Raw genomic sequence first — 17,036 nt, forward strand, 5'->3', positions numbered from 1 at the left:
GTGAACAAACTCATCCAAAATACACAGAATACATTCAAGCAAACTAACTTAAAATGAGATCTTTCCCAATTGTACATTTTTTTCCCCAGGATGATTCATCCAGCACAGCTGACTGAACAATTCTGTTAATGTGTGAGCTGAATAACCAGTTTGATTGTTCTGGCACTTCTGAATGAGACCTGTAATTTTTTCTCATGGCTCACCCAGCTGTTCTGCTGAACACCATGTAGCTATCTGTATATTCCAGAATGAAAAATTACAACTCTGGATTTTAAAGCTTATTAATAAGCATGCACTGAAGGTGACAAGAATTGTGAATCTATATGAAAACACTATAAAAAAACCCTAAATTTCTCTATGCAAACCTTCAGTTCCTCCTGAATTTTTTCTTCCTCCAGTTTGGCTGCTTTCCGATCCTCCATTTCTATTTTCCATTTTTCTGCCACTATTCTGGCTTTTTCTTGAGCCATAGCATCACGGAATTTCTTTGTTATTTCAGCTTCCTTTTGTCTCCTTCAGAAAATGATGTGAAAACAAAAATTTAATGCAGTCATTTTCTTAAATTGAGGATCAATACTTACTTGCAATAAATAATTAGCATAATACTTGATGGAAAGATGTAAGGAAAGAATTAAAATCTATTTAACAAGAGACCTACCACAAATCATATTTGAAGAAACCGTCCAGAAAGCAGGCAATTTACAATTTTTGATAAATTATTAATTAAAATGGCACTTCTAAGTTAGACAAGTACTTCTTGGATGTCTTTAAGACATACCTTATATCTTTCTATTAGCCTAGCAAAGCATGGTTGGGAATTTCAAATACCAGTACAAATGCATCCCAAATTCTTATGCTGGATTGTTTATTCATACTGACAATGTAAAAGAAATTCAGAGCACAGGTTGAAGGTTTCAATCCCTGCTTAAATATGCAAACACTCAAAGCAAGAATAATCTCATACAAAAAAAGACTACATAGAATAACCTGATATTAAAGAGTCACTTTTCAGTGCTGCACTACAAAGGGAAGTCTGTGAAGCAGGTGGCCTAATTCGTAACAATATCAAGCATCAAAACACTTTGGAATCTCCCCCAAATCTGGAAAAGACCCTGCTAGAAACATCCATATGGGACTTTGTATAATGAGTTTTGAACTGCTGGAATAAAAATTAATACAAGCAAATTGCAAATAAAACCAATTTCCAAAAGGATTTTATGTACTAAACCCCCATTGTGGGCTCAGAACTGTGATATAACATACACATCTAATTTAATCATCTCAAAACCAGACTGCTTCATTTTTCTTTATTTGCAGGCTGGTCAACGGTTTAGCTAAATTCCCAAGAGAGAAAGAAGTTGGCCTCACTTTTTTTGCAAATAGGGTTTTTGGCTTGAATATTCAATAAAAGCAAAGCAACATTTTTAACATGCTGAAAACCTGACAAAACAAGTGAAAGCAAACGTTCACAAAACATACTTACCAGTTTTACCCACCATTACCTCCCACCTTTCTACAAGGTCATGCCTCCCATTATGCCAAGTGGACCCTGAACTGAGAATCTTAAATCCTCACCATAGTTCTTCTGCCTCCTTCTGTGCCTGCTGCCTGGCTCGCTCTGCTATGAGCTCCTCCGAGATCTGCTCGTAGGGTTTGTCCCCCGGGGCTTCTCCCATCACCCAGACCCAGACCTCACCGTCCTTGCCCCGCAGCCACTGCACGCGTTTGCCGTTACCTGCAACAGCCACCGAGAACACACCAAAACGTAAACACTGCCTCAAATCCTGCATAAACAGACATGAAAGGATGGGAAAGCTGCAAGTTAGAAAATATTAAGCTTGCAATTTACAATTTGGAAGAAAACATTGCTCAGAGGTCTAAAGAAATCTTCAGATTTGACCAAATCATGTCAAACGCTGGTGAAAAAAATTAAAAGGTTTTCATGCTGCGGGTTACCCAATCTTTCAAGACTCTCTGCCCCACAAAAACAAAAATTATTAATTCAAGTAGGCATTTCCCAGAATTCCAGTATTATAATCCCTTTTTAATTGCTATATTTGCTCACTTCACTCAACAAGGGATGAATGAAGAGCATGGAAAAAGAGATGGGGCAAAACCAGAGACCAGTGATATTATGTGACTAAAAATGCTTTGTGCACAATGAACACTGTTGAACAGGTAGAGAAACTTCATTGGAACATCTTCAAAGAATGCAGGAATTTGCTGCTCTCACTGTGTGAAGCAGGAGTTTCAGGGAGTCTGCATACTCAGAGCACACCACTTAGTGCTGCAGAGCCTATTCTTCTCACATAGGCAATTGAGAGGGATTAAATTTCTGGTTCAGTTTTCATTACACAAACTACACAAAAATCTACGGTTACTGTGTTGACAGAGTGATTTTAAGAACACCACAAAAGGCCTGCGAGCTCTTTACAAAACAGACTGCATTTGGTGAGCCATCAAGTACAAGAACCAACTACAGGACTACAAAGGGCACTAGATTAGATCCTACCTGAATACATTTTCATAGTTATTCACATTACCTAACTTATTGTTGCTTGGTCTTTTCCTTCTACTTTTATAAATACAACTGTCAAATATAACCATTTCAGAGGTTCATAATAAGGAATTTTTAGAAACATCTCTTATGCATCAATCTTTCTGTTTCATTTCTTGCAAATTTCTTGAAACTGTCCTCCACAAAAGGAGATTCTGCCACAAAGACCACTGCCAAATGAACAGTGGATTTATTTTGAAGAATTCAGACCACAAGGCCATAAAGGGTCAGCAGTTTGCATCATTCCCTGTATATTAGAGTCGCCTAGATTTCATCCTCTTACCCAAACATTGATATAAGAAAATTGTGCATCACAACATATCTTCTAAAAGGCACCTTGTCTCATTTGAAAACATGAAGAAATGGACAGAGTTTTCCTAAGTAGTTTCCATAAAAGTTCCCATAAAATTTAAAAGAAACCTGTCCTATTTGAGGCAGGCTTTGCTTCCACTTTTCCTCCATCTCTCTCTACCAACATCAGCTTAGCTACTCTCACTTTAAGCTACCACTTGTTCTGTGTGAGGACATATCCATTTAACCGGATTAAGTTTCCCGATGCACAATCAATGAAGTGTTTCTGACATCCCAGGCTGCAGGCAGAAAACTGCAGGAGGCAGTGGAGTGGGGCTGTTGACAGCAGCAGTGTCAGCACCAGCCCACACTCACAAGTGTTGACAATCCAGACTGAAGGCAATGAACAGATCAGATCTCGCCGTGAAAGCTGATATTCTATATCAAATTTAAAAATGTAATTTATACGAATCCCCAGTGTTGGCCTAACGGTACTAACTTCAAGGAGGGGTGGAAATTTAAGCTAATAGTGTTTTCCTTCAATAACTCTCAAAAGCATTTGCTCTTTCAGTCTATCAAATTATGTCTCAGGTTATAAATGTGAATATATTTCATTGTGGTTCTTATTCTGTACGTTGTGTTCCTGTCAACACAACATTTATTTTGAACTTGTATTTTTTGGATACAGCATTAGAATACCATCTGCTGAGACCTGACTGGCCTTATCACTACTTGCCTGCAAGGTTTTTTCCTACTGCAGTTCCTGGTAAAGTATCTTGATAAGTATGGAATGAGTACTCCCAGGAACCCATAAAATTCCATAAAACCAAAGATAGTTTTTTGTTTTACAAGCACAGCATGACTTCTTTCTTGTGAGGAATCTGAATATTCTAGTTACTCTCCTTTATTTAGAACTTTAAAAGATTGCGAACAACACGCCTTGTATTAATTGATCTGTACCATAACTGGTAGATACAAAATACTACTAGAGTTTTGAGACAGTTTCACTATTTCTGTTCATTTATGAGCTTATCAGAGGGAACCAGGAATTTAAAAAAAAAANNTATATATATATAACTTTTCAGGTAAGCAGACAAATTTTATCTTTGCTTCTCTCAAGGTTTTCTGTGCCAAAGGTTTATTAATGTGTTTCTCAGAGGCACAACTTACCCATTGCAACCCAGCCCAATAAAACAAGTAGATGATTCGTAGATGTGTCTTGAGAAATTGTTCTTTCTTCTTTTAAAACAATGGATCTTTTTTATAAAGTTCTAGCCAGTAGATGTATAAACTCCTTTGAAACCATCAGTATTGTTGGTTCAGCACTACACACAATACAGAACTCTACTGTATATGCATTAAGTACGTGTTCAAATATAGTCAAAGCTGAAAGATTTGTGTATTAAACAATCTGGCAATTTTAACCTTCAGCATTGAATAGATAGACGCCCATATATATATAATTTTAAAATGATAGCTTGAGAACAGATGCCTTAATTCAGATTTTTCTGTAGAAGAAAAGCAGGCCTTTTCACATCTAACCACTGAATTTACTTCAAGAAATTCCTCCCATGCAAATCTTCCCTTAAACCTCTGCTCCTATAAAGCTGCAGCTGGGCTTCACTGTACAATCTGATCATAAAACTCAGTAGATTCTTAGCACAAAATAACATCAGAAACGAATGTGTAGGAAAAAAAAAAAAAAAAAGAGCACCTAAGGGAGAAAATCTGGCACTGTGAAAGCAGAATTTCTGCCATGCAAAAAGTCTCTGTGGCCTGCAGAATCACATTCACACTGAGATGGTCAGCTCTTCTGGACTAATGATCTTTTAAACTGCAGAACCTATGGCAAGATCAAGAAAGTCCAGAAAATTATTTTCCCTAATACTTGTAGGAAACTAGTGTTGTCTGTTTTGCAAGCAGAGAATTACTACTATTTAGGGCTGATTATAATAAAATAATTCCTGTTTTAAAATGCCTCTCAAGTATTAATTTTTTTTTCTGTTAATTTTTTTGTTAATACACTTCCAAATGAAAAAGAAATGAAAAGGAAGAGACAAGTCCTGACTAAACAAATTTGAAATGTAGATGAGAAGGAGGCAAGAGAGCCGAGCCTCATGTTTCCTGGTCAGCAGTAGGTGTCTGAGCCCAGTCACAAAGCCTAATGCAGAGTCAAGAAACAAAAATTAAACCTCTTGAGCCCCAGTCTTGTGTCTTGGCCACAAAAGTACTGTTTTCTTCTTGGAGAGACTGTGACAGGCTGAAAATAATAACCTTAAGGAAGCAGTGGACATCAAAGTTAGTCTGGATTGGAGAGTAAAAATGGAAGTATTTTAGAAACAAGCAATGCTTTATTAGGAAAATTTACTGAATAATTTACTAGGTCTTTGCCATCCCTACTCTTCCACCATTCTTCACCTAAAACAAATTTGTAGCATCAAAAAAAGACAACAAACTTTTGAAGTTCTTTTCATCTGATGCTCATCCATGAATTAGTATCTCGCATGGAGCTCCTCTAAATTTACACCCACACTGCTTTGAGACCAGTAAACTGGATACTGGCTCCTTACTCCAGACAAATGCCAGGTCAGAGAATGCAAAATCAGGTCTCTCAAATTTGCAGCACAAAGGGATCACAGCAAACACTTTCTCAGAAACCTTAAACCAGAACCACTAGCAACTCAAGTTTGTATCTATAAATGCACTCAATCAAAAATAAGACCAAATCATGTTTTCTATTTGTCTGTTATTTGCACAGCCAATTCTATAACAGCAATGAAAGTGTAAAACAATGCCCTGGAGAGCAATTGGAAACTCGAGCTCTCACCTACAAGAATTACAAGGCTCTGCCAGCAGCACTCCTGATCCCATAGTGCTGGAGTGCTACCATGAGATGAGCCATGGAGCACCACAGGCTGCTCTGGCCTCTGAGCTGCCCCAGGGCCAACAGGGCATTGTCACCTCTGGCTGAACACTGCCAGGGAGCACTGACACTGCCTGGAGACCTGGGGACAGAGAGAAGCACCAGGATGGGAAATCCCTGGGTTCCAACCCTGTCAGCTCAGACCTCCAGGTTGTGTCTGAGGCTTGGAACAAACACAGACACACTGAGGAGACCAGAGCCCCACACTGCCTCTGCAAGCTGGAGCAGAAAAGCTGAGCCACTCACTGGGTTTAGGAGTTTTGTGGGTTCTTGGCCTCGCCTCCTTTTTCACATCTCCAAATAAAAGTGCTTTGGAAATAATGGCAATTTTTGGAGCAAATAGAATACTGCTGGAGTCAGCTTCTTTTCTCCAAGCTTGGTCACCATTTCTTTAGCAGTTAGAGAATCCCCAGCAGCCCCCATTTGTGATCCACCCCCAGTGTTTACACAGGGCTATTCCAAAGAGCTAGAGGTCTGGTTTGGTGACAGGATTCCCAGCTGTGCCATCACCCAGTCTGCCTGCTTAGTCCAGCAAAATGACAGAGAGCACCAAGCACCCTTTCTGTGGTAGGTAATACCATAGGGTGTAAATTCAGAAAATTACATAATTGCTGATTTATAATCTCAGAACCAAGGAACAGCATTCAAATTCTGCTGAATGTTGTACTAAAGAATCTGCTTTTTCCATGAACAGCCTTGTTTCTCTGGGCTTCCCACCATAATTCTCCTGCTTGGAAGCTACAATTCTCTGCAATAGCAATTGACTATCCTTCCTCACGCACTGAGAAGCTTTGCAGTCACACAAGTATCTTTTGACTCTCTACAGAAAACATGTCTATTCTTTTCTCTCTCTGGGCTAGAAAAAAACTCCTGAAATTCATTATGTGTTTGAAATAGGCTGCATGTGCATTAAAAGCTGATCAGCCTGATCCACTTTTGCCATGGAGAGCTAAACTGTAGCTCGTGGAGTTTGCTGTGTTTGTAGGGCTGTGGTTTTTTGTTCTTCTGCAATTCAAATATCTGGTATACACTGGTCTAAGCATAATGTCATTTACTTGAGATTTCTTGGCTTTCCAAGCAAATAATTTTTATGGCTTCTTTAAAGTAGAGGCTTGATTTTGTTAGTCTGAAGGGTAGATGAGGTTCCATTCAGAGCTTCATTTAGCTGGAGGACGTGTGTAAGAAGCTCATTGATTAGGATGAAAATGAGGATATGAGCTTTAGGCTGTTCTCAATTCCTTGGGCTTAGCCAACATAAGTACTGAATTTTTTTTTTTTTTTACAAACACACAAACAGAATTCCACTTCTTTCTAAGGAGAAAACCTAGGAAATTACTGTGAATGTTTTTGTGAGAGTATTCAAAGGACAGAATGCATTTCTCAAAACAATAACTGCTGTAAATCCATTAAAAAATACAGAGAAGAACTAGATAGTAATGAGGAAAGTAATGAAAATAACATCATCCCACAATAAAATGAAGATATACAATTAATTTGTGCTCAGCCTCTGCTAAATCTATGCTAGGGAGCATAGAATTCCTCTCTTCCCAAAACACGTTCAAAAAACCCCTTCATTTCAGTTCTTAGAAGAATGGGGGAAAATTCTGCCCCTGACATTTCAATTTACACACCTTTGAATTTCAATACTGTGTTACGTGCCTTTCCATTGAGGGGGGGATTTGCAAAGGCAGAAAGAAATTCAGCTGATTACATTAATATATCAATAAGGGTTGCAGGATTTCAGCATTGCTGAAAAATCAGCCTTTCATGGCTCTCCAGCTGCTTCCTGATCATATAACAAACTCAATCTCCTGTTTATGGAATTACAGCCTGTTACCATGGAAATAATTACGCTGCAATAAACCCCTGCAGCATCAAATAAAGGAAGAGTGACTGAAGAGAGCAAATATTAACTCACATAGGACTCTGGTAATTAACAAATGTAGCAGGGATAACTGTACACAACACTCAAAGGTAAGTGGGTTTACATTAGGATGTACATATACATGGTATGTATATATGCAGTACACACACAGGGGTTTGCATGTTAGAAACCAAAAAGAAGAAAAAAGAAACACAGAAATAAAATACCATTTAAGCTTCATCTGCCCAGTATGTTCCAAACAATTTCGTAGCTCCCTGGCGAAGGCACATTGTTACATGTAACAATTTTGTAATTGGACCAATTTCAGCCAGGAGATAACATTCAAAACTCTTTAAGAAAGACATTCTTCTAACTCCTTGTACAATCTACAGGCAGCCTCTTGTCTGTCCATTTTAATGGTTGACCCTCTCACTGTAAAGAGCATAAAAATATAGCTAAGCATCAGAGGAAAATTGAAGGCTTTTAAATCATTCCCATTAGAATTGCTCATTGGAGATTTTTTTCTTCATTAAAAAATTTCAAGAACATAGCACCATATTTTCTGATTCTTCATCCAAACAATCTTGTGAAATGTAAAAGCTATACAGAGGGCTTGGTTTCTCTCGCAGACCTATCACAAAGCTTCCTGGTTTTCCCTTTGAGAATAAAATAAAACCAAGTCTGCATGGCTGCTTCAGGGTCTGCTGGAAACTCAAAGCAGGAGGAAAAGGGTTCTGTGTCACAGAACGAACAGGGAGCTATGGATCATTTTCTGCACCAGGCTCTCCTGATTAATGCAGCGTGCCAGGTTTGCACTGACTCCTTTTGTCAAGCACACAGGACCATGGAAGCAGGGAGAACTGTACCCTACAGTGAGGCTTTTTAGCACCACAGCAAACAAGTAGACTCAAAGGTTATTGAACTGCCATCAGTGTCTGGCTAAATCCACTGCTGACTTGAACACAGTGAGTTTTCCTGTACCTTCCAAATCCTGCTCTCAAAACCTGGCTCCTTTGTCCTTAAATGTTTTAGTCATTTATGTAAAAAAATGGCAAAATCAGCAAGAAAATATTGAATTAGCTTGGGCAAATCGCATTCTCCCCTTGGCCACAGTTCTGCCCTCTTTCCATATCAAGTATTCATGAGTTTGCAGACAGCCACAACCTCATACCATTACTGAGGCACAGTATGTAGGAGAAAGTCCAACACTGCTGTGTCCAGAAAGGCAAAGGAACATGATGCTGCAGAGAAACACAGCGATGCCCTCCGTGCCAGAGGCTCGCTAACCCAGCAGCCTCTCTCAGAGAGTGGCTGATGCCAGATGTCTCAGGGAACAGGAGCACTGAGGATTGCATGTCTGCAGGAGAAGACCCAATGTAGACAGCAATATTCTGCTGTCGTTTTTCTGCAGAACAGAGAAACCAGCTGCAGGACGAGATACAAAACCCAAAAGCACAGACGTATGTCTAATCATAGGAGGTGAGAGTAGTCCCCCTGGATTTGTTCCATCTGGTGCATACCTGGGTCATCCAGCAGCTGGAGGTCCCTTGATAGCCCCAGGTACAGAGAACTGAGCTCAGAAGCTGCTGTCTAACCAAACCTCAGCCACATCAGGCACAGGCCCTGAGCAGCTCGGTTCAGGTACAGAGCATAACAAAGCTGCAGCAAAATTTAAGCTGCTCTACATTGTGTTACATTAAAACTTATCCAATTGCTACAAATTAGGTGGTTCAGTACCCTAACAAAAATTGTTTTAATGTTCTTGCTGCTGTTCTCTTGTTACTTTCCCATCTATATCGAATTGGAAACAAAGGACAAGACTGTACAGAATTCAATATCACATAATGCCAGAAGTTTCAGAAATACTGAGGTCTGATGTCCCTGGTTAGATCCATATCCAGTGATACAGAGAAAGAGACACTGAACACTGACAGGAGCTTGTCTCCACAGGAGATAAAATCTTAGCTAAGTATTACCAGGGTCTGTGGAGGCCTGAGCATAAATAAGGAATACATTTCCAAGTTCAAAGTCAGAAAAAATGTCACTGCACGTCCACCCACTGAAACACATTCTCACTCACTGGCCTGCCTCTGACACTGATGTATTCTCCAGCCATCCACTTGGTGTATTTTAGATACTTGCTTCCAAACAGCATCATCTATTCTCTAATGATCTTTCTAACACGAATATCATTTAGATAGATAAATTATTTTCTAGCCATGCTGTGATAAGCCTACCCTATTTTCTCCCAGCTTCTCTTGTTAAGGACAGGTAAATAAGAGCATTTACAAATATCTCCCATCTAAGCATCACAGGCTGCAGTTCACAATGAATAAATGGCAGAAATAACAGCAGCAGACCAGCATTGTCTCCCCTCCCACATGACTGTCCTTCAGCTACCTAATGCTCATAGTTTTTCAGATCTCATTTTGGGAATGCTGACAGTTCTGGATACTGCATCAGTGTCAAAACCAAAATTGGCAGGGCCCGCTGCTTCCTCCTAGCTCAGCTATAGTGGCTAAAGAGTTCCTGCCTAATCACGTAAATATGTTTCTGTGCAAATTGCAAAGCTGCCTGTCAGACAAACCTCAGAAAATCCCAAAGGATCTTGAAATTCTGAGGAGACTTCTCTCAGTGACTTTCGCACAGTAGGAACAAGCAAACTGTTTCATTACAATGAAGATATGTTCCTGAAACATCTGCTCAGAAGCAATTTGTGAGTGAACTGAAGGAGGGCCTCCAAGAATTCAGCTCACCTGTGATGCTATTCCAGCACCAGCCAGAAGTCATTATTCAATTAAAGCAACAAAAGATTTCCTTTACACTGAATAAGCTCACTAAATGCTGTCATTTTGGGAGGACCCACATGATGCCCAAATTCTAGGCAAGGTGCAAATAGCAAAAATATTGGGAACAATTTATTCAATATCTTCTGAAGGAAATACTTCATTCTGAAGTGATGTTTAAACATTGCTTCCCTTTAGACATCAATCTGTGTTTTTTATTGGCAAAGAAATTAAAACCATTGAATAATCTGAACACATTTCATTCACCCTCAAAGTGAAATAATTCCTTCAACATTGACTCATTCTGATACTAATTTCAATTTTAACCTTTCCTCAAGACACATGGAACCAAACAATCCGTATACAGAAGCAGGCACCCTTTAGCATTACGTTTTTCAGGTGACTAATATGATTTTCTTTAGAAATTAAGACTAAGACTACACAGATGGGTACACTACTTGGCTTGCTAAACACACTCAACAACTTCCATCTTATTTCATGGTTTGCCTGTTTGCTTTCTAAGCAGCAAATTTCATAGTACTGAATAAGACATTTATGGACAACCTCCATTCAGTGGCACTGCTTTAAAAAACAATGCAGATTTGGGGCCTTTGGTAGTTAGTTTCCAAACAATGAAAAAATGATCATGTTAATGAGCATTCCCTAAATCTGTTGATGATTTTAACTCTAGCACAAGGCCTTCCTGACCTGCATATGCCAATCTTTTTGCCCCCAGTTCTTCACTTGTGGTTTCCGTAGGGCAGCACACTTAAAACACAACACTTCATCCTCAAGTCACCATAGGAAATCAAAATTGAACTCACAATCACTGCTTTGTTTTGAAAAATCCAAGCCTTTTGCTGTGCTGCTGGGTGCACACATCCCATGAATCCATGGGGAATTGCAGCAGCTGAGCTATAGAACTCTAGATCAAGCAGAAGGCATTTTCCAGAGCACTTTTATTTAGAGAAGTGTCCATTGTCGTTAACAGCTTTTGTTCAATCTCACTATCCCATCCCAAAGAGATGGGAAGAAAAGTTTTCATATGTGGCTATTCTAACATTGAGAAAAACAGAAGGATTTGAAAGGCAGTGCTATAAAGACAATTCCAGTTAAATTAGTATAAAATTATTTCATATAAATGCTATTTTGTATTCACAAACTACATCCATGTTTTCAGAAACTCAGCACAACATTAAAAATATTGACGTCTCACATCTATTCCACTCTTTCAGGCTACAAAGATATCTAGAAACTCAGAGTAACTCCTGGCCTAAAAAAAGTAGCACAAACATAAAACATGTCATGCAGCAGAGTCAAAACCAAACCCACAGATTAAAAACCTCAGATCCCTCAGTTTCAAGGGAATAAAGAACATGTAATTGGGGTAGTTTTGCATTTCTTGGTAGCCACTAATTTAAAACAGGAATAAAGCCACTCTACATTCTACTCTGTGTAGCAGGGAAAGAAAGTCTAGAAATTCACTTATATGTTAAGGGCAACGTAAAATTAAGCAGCTTCAAGGTCCAAAAAATGATGATGTCAATTGTCTTCTAGGAAAAAAAAATTTTAAGATAAAAAAGTATTATTGGCATCTACTCTGACCCCTTGAGTCTATAGGCAAGACTATTGCACAGTAATTACTATTTTGTATCTATAATTTGCAGTTGGCTTTTTATAATTTCTGTTTTAAACAAGAAATCACCTTCACTGAGAGACCATTTAACATCACATTGTGGAACTGTGCAATAGAAATCAATTACAGGTATCTGTACAGTTAATGATCAGCACACCTGAAAGAAGTTATATTTTCTAACTCTGGGGCACATCAGTTCATGAAAGCAAAAAAATTTTTCCAGCAGAGCCGGATGCCTGACTTGCAAATCTGATTCCAATAGTTCTTCACTACAGTTCTGAGGAAAGTAGAAATTTCCTGACAGTGGGCAAAAGTCAAACCTAAGCAATACCTTTAATTGGCAATTTAAGAAGGTAAAATGAAAATGGGTTTTTGTGAAATTTAACTCAATGTATATTTGTGACTACCTTTGTCAGAGCAAATATAATCTATAGGGTACTCTACTGCTCTCCTTTCTCCCATTACTTGCTAATCAGAAAATTGCTTAACCAGAAAATGGTCTCCTGTAGTAGAAAGCTGAACAGGTTTAATGTATAATTTATATATGGAAATGTAGGTGTCAACACTGACAATTCATCAGAAAAATATTTTTGCAGTTAGAGTTTTCTGTATCTGTCTCCCTCAAAGAATGGGCATGATACAGATTATCTCAATGATACGATGTTGTTTTGGTATGTGGAGCTGAACTGCATTTTTAATTTTTTCTCAGCTACAAATCAATCAAAATGAACAAGGCTTTTGTGCTGCATGAGAGAAGATGTTCTGATGCCATTCCTCTCAAGAGGGCCATTCACAGTGAGAGCACTAACATGAAAAAACTAAAACTTAAACAGAATGAGGTTTTCCAACATCCACCTTGCCGTCTCTGAGGGATCATTTTCAGCTCCTACTGTGGCTGACTAGGGTGTTCTGGACATTTCCCCCTCGTTTTAAGGCTACCGTTCTAACTTAGTCCAGTCATTCCATGCAGCTCTGTGCTTCAAGTGAGTCTGGAAAATATTTTTGCTTTGAAGCACTTTTCTAATAATAGTCTTTGAATTGATAACTATCTAAGGGACACTTTGTAAGGTTCAGAAGCTCTGGATATTTCAAGTCTGACAACTGAATCCAACCATGTCTCTGTATTGGGGTGTTCCTACCATGAGTGTGTTCAAATAAGCAACATTTGAAATGCTGATTGCAGTCCCATAACCATTACAGAGCTGTCTCAAAATCAGCTACCAGAAGTTATTAGAAACTTTGAATATTCAAGCTTTAATAGATTTAAAGATGTGATAAGATTTTTTGCAGGGAAATGAGTGGTTTATGTATCTCTGTGACACCTCCTTGTTGAGTGAGGAATCATTGTAGTTGCATTTCCAAGATGAAAAGGTTTTCTATCTTACACCAGTCTACCAGCTTCATCCTATGAATGGGGGAAAGAGCTGGAAAGGCACTTACTCAGAGAAAAGAGCAATGAATTAAGTATTTCTGTTTATTTGAAACCACCCGGACCCAAAGCCAGTCAGCTGGAAAAGACATTTGGAGAAGTTATTTTCTGATTGTCCTATTGTTTTTCAAGTCAACACACACATTCAGCATTCATAGCAGCCTCTGGGAGGAGCTCCATATTTTAACTACTTATTGTATGCAAAAGCATTTCTGGTTTCTTCTCTTTGGTTTTGGTTGTTGGCTTGCCACACTATTATCCAATTCCCTAAACAATCTCTTGGAGACTATTTACTAGTAAGTTGGAAATTTAGTCTCATATAGTATGGCTCTTTTGGTATTACATTTATTCACAAAGAGCCCTTCATAGCAAGCTCAAATTTATAAAATTATTTCCTACTACAGCCAGATGGAAATATGTAGTGCCAAGTCAAGAAACTGCAACAGCACAGGCTTTTTCCTGACCTAGAGTGAGGGGTGAGGTTGTCAGATGGTAAAAAAAAAAAGCCTTAGGAGTAGAGGAGAAACTTGGTCATGATGCATCAGTTACCACTGACAGTACATCAGCAGTGACTCCTGACTGAAACAGGCACTTCAAAACAGTTCCTCTTACTCCATCACTAAGATACACCCAAAACAAAGGACCAGCCTAGAGATACAAGGAGCAGGAACATGTTTCTTTTGCAGTCCCAGACTGTCACTGTGCCCACGGGGACAGCTGGCTCTCAGCTTTGCAATCTCTACTGGACGCCTGCTGCACCACGGGCAGTTGCAAGCCCACCATCCCCAGCTCTGAAGCACAGAAGGAGGTCAGAAATCTTACTCTGGTTGCGCCTTGCTGTCTTTCTCAGCACAGCCTCCTCCATTCGGGCTTTTTCTTCCCTTTCCCTCCAGCGTCTCAGCTGCTCTTCTCTCATCTTGTAGAATAAGATCTGCTTTTGCTCTTCGTTCAGCTCTGCCAGGAGCTCAGGGTCAATATACATATCACGCAAAATTTGCTGCAGCATGATGACTCCAAAAAAATTAAAAAAAAAAAATTAAGGAAAAACAAAAGAGAGCTAAAGCTGCTTCCAATTATATCCACTACAGTGACAAAAACCCACTGATGGCATTCCAGAAAGCAGACTGCAGCAAAGGAGCTCTCCCAAACCTGCCTGCCCAGGAGAGGTTTGATTCCTGTTCTGGCCCTTTTTGTGCAGGCATATTCTGCTCCTTGTCTTGACAGGGACAGAGTTCTTTTCTTATCTCATCCTCCAAATGTAGGGACAGGTGTCAAGCAAATGTAAGAAAAATGAACAGAAAAAGCTAGGGAAAAAACATTAAATGAAAAGGCTGGGAGAAAAAAGTAAAAGTCACTTGAGTGCTCCTGACTGCAAGCCAGTAAAAATAAGAGATTCTTGATTGAACCCAGCAGCTTTGCTCCCTTGAGCAGAAGAAAATTCAACATAGAGAGTCTCAGAGTTTCAGGTCAAGCAGTTCCCTTCAGCAGCAATACACTCCCAAGGGCATGAGCGTTGCCCAGGGGTTTAAAGTGATGTCATGGTTAAAGGTATCACCTACACCAACAATATCCATGTCACTTTGGGAACTGATCTCTCCTGATAAGAGAGGAGTTTGCATATTATTTCTCAGTCTGGCCTGTTAACCAGTCTCAACAGAGTAAGGCATGTTAGAGGTCCTAGTTACCTGGTGTTGACAAATACTGTCATGCAGCAAATTGACTAAAATGCTTCTAAAATTAAAAGCAGATGTTACAAAAGCCACAAGAATCCTGTTATCACTTTATAAATAAATCAATATGAATTAAACAGGACTAAGTTCTCAGCAATTCATGCAGGCTATGCAAGCCCTGATGTTAATTCATTTTCCACTTGATGACTGGAGAAAGTTACAATGCTGCTCTTCCAGGAGATTATAGCTCTCCACTATGTAACAGTTTTATCAAAATCAGCAAAAATAATATTTCAGCACTAGGGCCAATAGCCACTTAATTTTGTAAAAAAGCCAAACCAAACCAAAGCCCAACACACTAAAAAACCTGAATTTGGGAGCCTGTTTTCACTGGGCAGGGGCTCAGCTCCTCTGGAGAGTGAGGGCACACTGTGGTAAGGGGCTGCTTTGTGAGACAAACCAAAGGGTAGCCACTCAGAGGCACAACAAAGCACAGATCACCCCAGCAGGCTGAGCCACATCCCACTGCTTGATTTTTACACAAGAAGGAAGAGAAAGAGCAGGCCTGATTCCTCATGAGAAACCTGCTTTATAGATAAGGAGCTATCAAAGCCCTGTATGACTTCCACGACCTCATATTCAAAAACATCCTGCTAATGCACCTATATATCCTAATTTTGAAGAATGTAAAATACTATTGCCCTAATTTAGGTGCAAAATCAAACCGATAGAAACCAAAATTCTTGTGAAGATATTCTATTACCTGGAAACACAATGCCAAAGATGCTGGAACAATACCTTCAGCTGAAACAGGATTTCAGAACCCATGGGCTGTAAGAAGTCTAGTCCACATGCTACTCTGCAATTCAGGATTGGTCTTATGTATAGATTTTGTCTCCTAAAACGAAATGCTTTTATTATTACTATCATGTTTTAAGAAATACAGCTTGGCAAGAAAAAAATTAGAGTAAGAAAGATTTTGAATGCTTCTCTCTTTTACTTAGTCAGGTATAGAAAGGGGAGACCCTGAGGGGGTTGGCTTTTGTTTCTCTGCTTCTATTCAATTATATTAGAGCTGTGCCTCCACATTTTGGCACTAATTGAAAAAGACTCGCCTTTGCAAAGGCTTCAGGGCAAGCAGTTTCACTGTTTTACTCATTTGTCATCATTCTTTATTTTATTTTGCTTGACTTCACAGACCAGAAATTAAATCCTGATCAGAAGCTATCATGGTGCAGAGAACAAACACTTCATCATGGATTATGTGTATTTGAGCATGACAAGTAGCACCATCTCTGAACAGCATTCAGCTGCAGAAGCAGCTCAGGATGGAGATACAAGACACAAGACACAAAGCAAATATTCAGCAACTACTTGTAATGTTCAGTGAGCAACCACACAAGAAAAATGGCAAGAGCAAAGAGATTAAATGACACTTCACAAACAACCTATTGCCTGAAGATTATTCTCCAAAAATATTTGAGGATGGTAACCAAATGATCAAGTGGAATTAATCTTTGTGGGAATTATTTTTTCTTTAACAAAGTAAAAAGTCACATGTGGAAGAGTTATCATCTAACCACAGCAGCCAATCTGATCAACTTTCTTGTCATAGATTCTCTTTGGGTTGCAGCAATCCCAAAATAAAAAACTGGAAACACAAAGGAGAAGAAATACAAAGAAACATCCCACCTGATGTAAGCCAATATCCAACAGCAGTAGAAACAAACATCATAAATTTTGTCATTAATTTTTAACCTATTAGATACTGATTCTTATTGCAGTTCATGTTTCCACAAATTGTCCAAACACAGAGATGGAATTATCACCAAAAAAAACTATTATGATCTCTCCTGATTGCTCAGAAAATTAGGCAAATC

At 39.0% G+C, this 17,036-nt stretch overlaps 1 protein-coding gene across 2 annotated transcripts in view; it reads right to left on the minus strand.

Annotated features, from left to right (window-relative positions):
- The window catches only part of SH2D4B (SH2 domain containing 4B), a 57,587-nt gene extending 43,095 nt beyond the window's left edge, over window positions 1-14,492 (minus strand). For both annotated transcript variants that reach the window (XM_041405018.1, XM_041405017.1), the window contains exons 1-3: window positions 14,309-14,492; window positions 1,576-1,735; window positions 366-513 (exon numbers count right to left, since the gene is read on the minus strand). In XM_041405018.1, the coding sequence (XP_041260952.1) occupies window positions 366-513; window positions 1,576-1,735; window positions 14,309-14,492 (492 nt within the window). The remainder of the gene's footprint in view (window positions 1-365; window positions 514-1,575; window positions 1,736-14,308) is intronic.
- Window positions 14,493-17,036: the final 2,544 nt, after the last annotated feature.

The sequence above is a fragment of the Onychostruthus taczanowskii genome, unplaced genomic scaffold, assembly GCF_017590055.1.
Source record: "Onychostruthus taczanowskii isolate IOZ18803 unplaced genomic scaffold, ASM1759005v1 scaffold22, whole genome shotgun sequence".
Lineage (NCBI taxonomy): Eukaryota > Metazoa > Chordata > Aves > Passeriformes > Passeridae > Onychostruthus > Onychostruthus taczanowskii.